Source organism: Callorhinus ursinus, unplaced genomic scaffold (assembly GCF_003265705.2).
Source record: "Callorhinus ursinus isolate GAN/ISIS: 27379988/994484 unplaced genomic scaffold, GSC_fseal_2.0 scaffold51, whole genome shotgun sequence".
Classification (NCBI taxonomy): Eukaryota; Metazoa; Chordata; class Mammalia; order Carnivora; family Otariidae; genus Callorhinus; species Callorhinus ursinus.
The window spans coordinates 9,002,500-9,011,714 of NW_027397113.1; the positions used below are offsets into that span (position 1 = coordinate 9,002,500).

The following is a 9,215-nucleotide window of genomic DNA, read 5'->3' on the forward strand; positions in this document are numbered from 1 at the left end:
CAATAGCACATGGAACATTTGGCCCCATTTTCACTCCACTGTTAGGCTGGGCTTAACAAAGATGGGGGGCTCTGGGCACCCTTGACCCTGCTGATGGGAGGTGTGTTAGCCAATGTAATTGTCATGCATAGTTCTTGGAGGGCGCCCCTTTGGAGTTTGGGTTCTTTACACAATCCTGAGAAATCATGGCTTGATATATTCTGCACGGAGTTCCTGTGTGTGCAGAAGCCATGGGTGGGACCACTGGGATCCTGAAGGGTCTGCCAGGGCAGGCTTCTCCAGGGGGTTGAGTCTGTCTTCCTCTGACCGGTATCTGTTTGTCTGTCTGCTGATTGTAAAGCATCTTCATTGGTTTGGAGGTGTGGTCGCAACTGAAGAAACATTGCAGAGGAGAAGACAGAAAGGGGGAAAAAACCCTTTGGTGGAGGGGTGGCCACAGACTCTCGTGCTTGAAGAGTCCTTCAGCTATTTGACAATGTTTCTGTTGGAATTTCCATCCCATTTGCTCTACTCATTGGGTTCACGTCAGAATGTTCTGGGACTGTATATTTTGTGAAGGGTTCAGAAAAGACGGTTCATTTGGAGGTGATCTTGTTCCTTTCTGATCAGGAAACTGCAGATGGATCTTCTTTTTTCGGAAATATTTCTGTAGGTCAGTTGTCCTTCAGTCACGAGAAGACCATCTTTTGTCGTGTCCTTAGTATCGCGTCACTGTTTATTTAGTATTTTTTACACTGACTCATTTTTTATGTAAAGGGAAACTGTGTTACCGGTTTGATGCGCTTGCTCTGTTTTCATACTTCGTAAATACGTAATACCAAAATAAAAAAATATTCACGCAAGTACCACGGCAAACCGTGTCACATCCCATGCTGCACTTGGGGAAATGGAGCTGCAGATGGAGGAGGGAGGAGGCTCACAGTGGTCAGTCGGAGAGGATTTGGCCCCTGGGATTGAGAGAGATGAGATGTCCTTCCCAGGTGCGGCTTTATGAGTGGACAACAGAAAAGGAGCTTCGTACCGAGTGCAATCACTACAACAACATCATGGCCCTCTACCTGAAGACCAAGGGCGACTTCATCCTGGTGGGCGACCTGATGCGCTCAGTGCTGCTGCTTGCCTACAAGCCCATGGAGGGGAACTTTGAAGAGGTAGTTGGGGGGACGGGGGCAGACTTCTCACTTAGGATGTGGCCCCTGCAAGTGTTTCTTTGGTGGTGAGGGGTAGTCAAGCCCGGGGGGGCCCGAAGGTTTTCCCTGGAGCATACATTCTGTATTGATGAGGTATTTTCAGAGACCTCCTCCTCCCCGCCAACTTGAATCTGAGTAGGCTCCATTTCTGGGCAACTGCAACCAAATGGGATGTGTTGGCCGGAAATTGGGGGTAGGATCCCTGTAGAGTGGCGGTTGTGAAACACGGGGCTGCATCTTCTGCGGGGCAGGCTCTCGGCTTCCGGCCAGAGACCAGTCCCAGACCTGGCTTCTGGGTAACTGCCGATTATATTGTTGTACCTTATCTATTTTAAGATTGCTCGAGACTTTAATCCTAACTGGATGAGTGCTGTGGAAATCTTGGATGATGACAATTTCCTGGGGGCTGAAAATGCCTTTAACTTGTTTGTGTGTCAGAAGGATAGGTGAGTGGCCGGCTTGGGCGGGGTGGGGCCCCCGGGTCTGGTGATGAGGACGTCGGGTGCCCTCTCAGGCATAGGTGCTCTTCCTCACGGAGGTAGAGTTCTTTCACGAGGGAAAGAGGCCGCAACAGTCAGCTTCTCAGACCGCCTCTGCCCCTGTGGGCTCACCAGGGAGGCTGAGCATGGGGTGTCCGCTGCATGGGGTCCTTGCCAGGGCCCCCGTGGTGGGGACAGGAGGTGCGGGGAGTGAGTTTCGCACGCCGCCTTTCAGCGCTGCCACCACTGACGAGGAGCGGCAACACCTCCAGGAGGTCGGTCTCTTCCACCTGGGCGAGTTCGTCAACGTCTTTTGCCACGGCTCCCTGGTCATGCAGAATCTGGGCGAGACGTCCACCCCCACGCAGGGCTCGGTGCTCTTTGGCACAGTCAACGGCATGATCGGTAAGGCTAGCCCCTGCACGGTGCCCTCCCACACAGGCCCCTTTCCTCAGAGCAGCATTCTGAGGGACAGCGGAGAGCAGCTGGACGCCGCCTCGGAGTTGACTGGCAGAGGTGGCCCAAGCCCGTCCCACCTCGCGCCGCTTTCCCGGGCTGCCCTTGGTAGAGGCGGCTCGCTGTGGGCTCCGTGCTCTGCAGCTGTCTGCAGCTCCCGGCTCCCTTTGCTGCTTCAGGGCTGGTGACCTCGCTGTCAGAGAGCTGGTACAACCTCCTGCTGGACATGCAGAATCGGCTCAATAAAGTCATCAAGAGTGTGGGCAAGATTGAGCACTCCTTATATCCTTCCCAGAGGCGTGTCCCAGCACAGGTAGACCGCCGCGTTACCGTAAGCTGCCTCTGGAAACTACGGTCCGTTTAGGAAAGGTCTTGACTAGTTTCCTATGGGGAATAGGCTTTTGTCCTGTTTTTAATTTTTTTTAATTTTTTTAAGTTTTTTAAAATTTTTTTAAAGATTTTATTTATTTGACAGAGACACAGCAAGAGAGGGAACACAAGCAGGGGGAGTGGGAGAGGGAGAAGCAGGCTTCCCGCCGAGCAGGGAGCCTTTTGCGGGACTCGATCCCAGGACCCCGGGATCATGACCTGAGCCCAAGACAGACGCTTAACCACTGAGCCACCAAGGTGCCCTGTCCTGTTTTTTAAATATACTTTTTCTCATGGAAAAAGTCAAACACACGCTGGTAGAGAGAATCATATAGTGAATCCCCATGTACCGTCACCTAGCTTACCTGGTTCATCTTGGAAATGTTCTTGAAATATGTCTGCCTCTGGTCTTTCTGGCCTTACATGTCAAACGGGAAGTATAGATGACCACGTTAGGAACGTACTTTCGGAGATTTTGTTGGGTACAGCAGTGTCTGAGAACCCTTGTGAGAAAGGCTAGTGGAAGAAGAGGGGAAAAGTGAAGAAGCCGGAAACTCCAGAAGCCCAGGGATCAGCCCCCTGGTCCGGGACACCCAGGATCCCAGTATTGCTGGACATTTGCTTGTTGCAGGAGTGGGAAAGCGTCCTCCCCAAGCAGGAGATGGGAGGGCTCCTGCTCTCGCCTGGGAGAGAGGCAATGGGCTGATGTGTTGGCTTTGGTCCCACAAAGTCTCAGTTTATTCACATGTGAAGGTCAAGGCTAGACTCAGGGGCATGGTTCTTCCTAGGCGTGCACATCTGACTACCTGGAGCACTTGTAGAAAATGTCAATATACATCTAGGCCGTACACTAAGGAGGGTTTGATCTGTAGTTTTAAAAACATTGTCTTGAAGATCACCTCAATTGAAAATCACTAGATTGGGTAATAATTCTACCTAATGTCTTTCAGTTCCAAAGCTGTCCAAAAAGCAGTGTGATTTTTAGTTGAAAATGTTGTTTCCTGTTCTCATCCTGATGACTGTTTTATTTATTTTTTTTAAAGATTTGATGTATTTGACAGAGACACAGCAAGGGAACACAGGCAGGGGGAGTGGGAGAGGGAGAAGCAGGCTTCCCGCGGAGCAGGGAGCCCGATGTGGGGCTGGATCCCAGGACCCTGGGATCATGACCTGAGCCAAAGGCAGATGCTTAACCGACTGAGCCACCCAGGCGCCCCTGATGATTGCTTTAGACTGTGGTCTGTGCAGAGGTGGGGGTGACCGAGAGTAAGGCTGTTTGCAGATACCGCACATTCCTTAACTCACTTGTCCACCTGGAGATCTTTTCATACTGAGCGAAAGACAGAACCAGCCACGGGCTTCATCGATGGAGACTTGATCGAGAGTTTCCTGGACATCAGCCGGCCCAAGATGCAGGAGGTTGTGGCAAACCTACAGGTGAGCTGTGCGATGTTTGGTCCTGGGCCTGTGACCCAAGTCCGTGGCAGGGCCGGGCGTGCTGGAGAGCGTCGGAGTGCCGGGTGCCACCGCCTCGATCCCCAAGTGCAGATGGCCCTTCCCCCGTGGGATGTAGCTGAGGGGCATGGCACAGTACTAGGAACTCCCCCCCGCCCCCCGTGTGACTTTGCTGCAGCAGCGAGGGCATGTTCGGGCACGTGCGGGATCTCTGGCAACCCATAGACGGGAGGCACAGGGATCAGGTCAGGATCCTCCAGGGCAGAGAAGTTTCCACAGTGTGGAGTTTTGGGGTGTTGCTCCCTGGAGATGGTGCCTCTGGGGAACATCCTGGAAGGGGCAGAAATATATGCCAGATGGTGGCCTCCGAACCAGCTTTGCCATCAGTAGACCTTGCTGACTTGTAGCTTTCAGGAAAGGGGTGTGAGTTTCTGATGAGACCTTCCTCCTTGCCATGGCAGTAGTGGGGCCAGGTGCCCTCTTGCTGTGACTGTCCCCCTTTCCCCGGGAGAGTGCCCTTGTGGCCCTCACAGCCCTCCCCTTTCTTCCTTGCAGTATGATGATGGCAGCGGGATGAAGCGAGAGGCCACAGCAGACGACCTGATCAAGGTTGTGGAGGAGCTGACGCGGATCCATTAGCCCAGGGCTGGTAGCCCCTTTCCCAGGCCCTCCCCGAAGGCTTTGCTCTCCTGCCCTGCTCCCCTCCCCCACCATTGTCTTCTCGGCTGTGGGAAGCCTTTCCCTAAGCTAGCTGTCCCAGAAGCCACAGTCTATCTGTGTGGAAATGGGGATTTCTTTGAACTAAAACCAGTTCACTGGAGACCTGGGAATGGGGTGAAGGTGGAATATTTTCTCCCTGGATTTTTACCAGTCCCAGAGGATTCCAACCATCACTTTGGACACCAAGCCTTGATTGGTGTTGCCAGTTGTCCTCCCTCCAGGGAGGGATTTTGCAGCTCTTGGGCTGAAAGGAAGCTCTGTGTGTGTGCTGTGTGCTGTGTGTGTGTGTGTGTGTGTGCGTGTGCGTGCGTGCGTGCGTCTCTCACACTCATGCGTTGTCCTCTGCTATCTTTTTATTTAGGTTGGGGGTGCGGGGATGCTGTGGGTAGGGGGGAAGAGGGGCGGGATGGGTTCATTGTCTCTGAAGTGAGAGCTTCCTTTTGCTTTCTCTGTTGCCTGAGAGCTTTGGGTCTGGAGGCCTGACCACCAGGCCATGAGCTGCCCGAGTCTGAAACCTGGAGATGGTGGGTGATACCCAAGCCGCCATAGCCTTTTTGTCTCTGGGGAGCTGCCTCCTTCAGAGGGAAGGAGGTTGGGGGCCGTGAATTGGTTGTTAGTTTCTGAGTTTTACCAAATAAAGTAGAATCTAAGAAGAAAGATCCATTTGCCTCCGCTTTCCTTCCTGCTCCCCAGCTTCCCAGCATCCCAGTCACACGACGCCCAATCCAGGCACAGTTGTCTCCCTCCTTAGGGCAGCGGCTGCTGCCACAGCTCCTTTCGAGCAGTGAAACGAGCTCTGTGTCTCTCCTTTGCCACGCAGTCATTTTTGGTGGGGTCCCAAGGATAACGGATGTCAGGTTTTCAAAGTTCAGTGGTCTTTAGGTGCTCTTGACTCTGTAGCCACCATGTGATTCCCAGTTGTCTCAGTTAGTAACCTGCCGAGCCTGGGCGTTGCTCGGGTTGCCTTTCCTGATGTCATTTTAGATGTGTGCACAACGCCCGGCCAGCTAGCCCCCGGGGCGCTGCTCCTTGGCTGGGGTGAGTGGCTCCTCATGCACCTCCAGCTTCCTGTTGCCACATGCCCTTTGGAGGCTGATTTTATTTCCTCTGGTTTAATCAAGTAAACCTTTGGCGCCTTTGGTTTGAAAATTCAGGAGTAGGGACACATTTGGGGTTCACCCTTCTGTCCAGCAAACCGAGCCTGTCTTCTTTCAGCTCAGTGGGTCAGAATGCCTGGGCCCACATTTCCACCAGTGATCCAGTGGGAATAAAGGCTGCTCTGTCCCAACAGTGGGGAGTAGGGTTGGTCCTAGGCATATTGGCAGGCTCCTTTAAGACCAGCCTTTGATACAGTGTCAGGAAAATTGTGGTTTCAAGTTCAAACTGTGGTTTTGAGAGATTCTAGCTTAAAAGAGAAAGAGCAAGGAAGCATCTCTACTTTGGGGGTCTTCTGGAGTCAGTTTCCTTCCTTGGAGGCATTCCTTGTGTTTCATTACTGTTCTTTTCCCCTTCTTCTGCTGGGATTTCTGAGGGTGGGGGATAAGGGTCTTAAAGGGAAAAAAATCATCAGCATCTCTCAAAAACCACAGTTTGAACTTGAAACTCAACACTGTGATTTGAATTCTTCAAGTCATGGTTTGAATTGAAAAGGCCTGCCCCCATGCCAGAGGCCAGCTTTAATGGGGCAGGCAAGCAACGGTCTCCAGATGGGGATCATTTTAAAATGTTAATCCTGGATGGAGGATTGCCTGTAAGGTGCTACGATCAGAAAGAGAAGGTGGTGGGGTGAATATTCTGGTGCTTTTTCATGGTCTGACCTGCACCATGGAGACCTGCTACATGGAGTAGAAGGTTCTTACTTACCAGTGGCTTCAGTCTTGACTTTGGGAGCCGTGGAGTTCTTGGAGTTTTTTTGTTTGTTTGTTTTCTATACTCTTGGGTATATTCACTCAGGATTGAATTCCAGCAATTCTTTGGAAACTGACATTCTCCTGCCACACTCCCACATCCCCTTTTAAAAACCATTAATCACCTCTCCAGGGGTGAAAGGTTGCCCTTGGAGCTTTGCTGCAGCCAGCTGGAATGGCTCCTTTCCATGTAGGCGCTGATGAGCCACTCACTCCAGGCCTCTGCACGAATGGACCTTTGGGAGAATAATAGAAACACTGACTCATCACATGACCATTTGGAAGGGTCACAAGCCAGAGGCTGCCTTCCTGCAGCCAACAACAACTTGGATCCTCCACCCTCAGTGGAGGGTCCCTTTTGTTACAGAGAAGCCACAGGCCACAGAAGTGGGGAGGAAACACGGAGGAGCTGTAACGAGGGGATATGCCTAAACCAGTCCTTGAAGATGAACAATACTAAGCTAGAGTCTCTCAGAGCTCAGACTTTGAGAAGCCTCAAGGTCTAACAAACCAAAAGACAAAAAGGAGCAAACACCAAGCGAAAGAAGCAAACATTTTAAGAGGAGCAAGGTGAATGCCATAAAGTCAAAAGGAACCATCAGGGGAAGGAAGGAAATGCCAGGGGCTATTTAGAGAGGTGTTTCTTTTGAAATTCACTAGTGGGGATTTGCTAAGTCTTAAATATCCTGAGCTTGTCTTGAGGGAAGAATGAGGATTTTCTTCAAGGACAAAGTTGCATCTCAACTATGCCCGCCGTAGTTCCCAGTGAGCCTGAGGCGGGGATGAGGTTGTGGGGGGGGGGGGGGGGGCAAAAAGAGTAGTAGAGTTCAGGGAGGAGGTAGCCGGGGTGTGCTGGAGTGTGGGAGAGGACTGCCATGAGGAGGGACAGGTGTGTAAAAGGGAATTTTTGTCCATCGTAATTGTGTTGAGCATTTGTGGGTGGCTTCTAGTATCAGGAAGGAGCACCTGTTTGACATTGAGTGGTGGCCGAGGTAGCAAAGAGAAAGGGCAGTGGTATGGTAGGTTTTGTGGGCTCAAGTGAAGGAAGGGCTTTGTGTTTATCCCTATTCTTGAATAAATCAGGGCTAGATTCTCAACAATGTGGACATCGAAACACTTTTTTTTTGGATAAAGATTTTATTTATTCATTTGACAGAGAGAGAGCACACAAGCAGGGGAGGAGAGGGAGAAGCAGGCTCCCCGCTGAGCTGGGAGCCCGATGCGGGGCCTCAATCCCAGGACCCTGGGATCATGACCTGAGCCGAAGGCAAAGGCTTAACCCACTGAGCCACCCAGGTGCCCAAAGACCGAAACACTTTTTTTTTTTTTTTAATATTTATTTGACAGATAGAGCCCAAGAAGGCAGAGTGGCAGGCAGAGGGAGAGAGAGAAGCAGACGCTCCACTGAGCAGGGATCCCGATGCGGTGCTCCATCCCAGGACCCCGGGATCATGACCCGAGCTGAAGGCAGACGCCCAACCGACTGAGCCACCCAGGTGCCCCTTGAAACACTTAAGTAACAGGAATTCAGCATGAGCAGCGCAGGGAGAAAGTGAGCCTTTGGATGTTTAAGGCATAAAAGAAAGATTCTGTAGGAGCCTGAGCATCCTTAGGACTCAGGATGGACATATGTATGAAAGTTGCACTCATGATACAGAATATTTTGGTGATCTGCTTGCTGAGGATGTATTGCTTAAATTAGAAGATAGACCAAGACTAACAAGGTGAGATAATGGGCCTAAATCCGAACATCTGGGAAAGCTCAAGCACACAGGTTCAGGTGGTTCCCCACCTGAACCCCCACCTGATTGCCTTACTGTGTTTAGGAAACAACAGTAGCAACATAAGAGGGTAACAGCCAGAAACACCTCCAGTGGAGACTGTTATGAACCACCAGCATCACGCGTTTGCCAGAAAAACCAAGTCCTGTTAGGCTGTGTTAATAAAAGTATGGTATCTGGAAGGAAGGAAACTAGAGTCCAGACCATTGTTGGCACCCCATGGTCATTTGTGGTCACCAGTGTTAAGGAGCTCAGTGACAGCTTAAGGTAGCCAGTGGGAGGGCAGCTGCAGAGGCAGAACCAAAGGAACTGGGGTTATTTAGCTGAGAAATCAAAGCACTTCCTGACAAATGTAGTTATTCAAAACTGGCTTGGGCTGCCTTTTGACAGGTAGTGAGTTCCTTATCCTTGGAAGTGTTTAAGCAAGGATCTGGGTGCCTAGGGAGGATTCCTACACAAGGCATAGGGTCATCCTTCCCGCTTCCTCCCCACTGGATGATCCCGATTTTCCTCCACCTGCTCACCACTTCCCCGCCTCCCAGTCTCTGATTGTGACCTGGGGCAGCCACAGAAGGGAGCAAAGAGGAGCCTCTAGGTTCTAGACCCGCTAGTGCCCCCTGGCCAGGGGTGGATCCACTGACCCGCACACCCAGGACTAGTGTGCAGACCTGCTGCTGGCAGGCGGGGAGCCAGCCTAGAACTGCCCGGCAACGAAGTGACCCAGCGTACCTTCTTGGGACAACACTGGCAACTCCGGCTCCACCGAGACCAGCAGTTCCCCGGGCTCACAGCCTCCGGCACCAGCCTTGCTCCGGGAGTCTCCTTCCTCCCCCGGCCTCAGTCTGACGCCCATAGCCC

At 51.8% G+C, this 9,215-nt stretch overlaps 1 protein-coding gene and 1 long non-coding RNA gene across 2 annotated transcripts in view; one reads left to right on the plus strand and one right to left on the minus strand.

The window, feature by feature from the left end:
• DDB1 (damage specific DNA binding protein 1) overlaps positions 1–5,326 on the plus strand; it is a 30,154-nt gene extending 24,828 nt beyond the window's left edge. Inside the window, exons 22-27 of the mRNA XM_025878940.2 lie at positions 981–1,151; positions 1,527–1,636; positions 1,905–2,074; positions 2,305–2,407; positions 3,808–3,931; positions 4,505–5,326. Of these exons, the coding sequence (XP_025734725.2) occupies positions 981–1,151; positions 1,527–1,636; positions 1,905–2,074; positions 2,305–2,407; positions 3,808–3,931; positions 4,505–4,588 (762 nt within the window). The 3' untranslated portion in view covers positions 4,589–5,326. The remainder of the gene's footprint in view (positions 1–980; positions 1,152–1,526; positions 1,637–1,904; positions 2,075–2,304; positions 2,408–3,807; positions 3,932–4,504) is intronic.
• Positions 2,922–9,202, minus strand: LOC141370967 (uncharacterized). Its single transcript, XR_012375504.1, has 3 exons — positions 9,087–9,202; positions 6,702–6,812; positions 2,922–3,010 (listed from the first exon to the last, which is right to left on the minus strand). It is a non-coding gene; the product is annotated as an uncharacterized lncRNA (long non-coding RNA).
• Between the last annotated feature and the right edge of the window lie 13 nt (positions 9,203–9,215).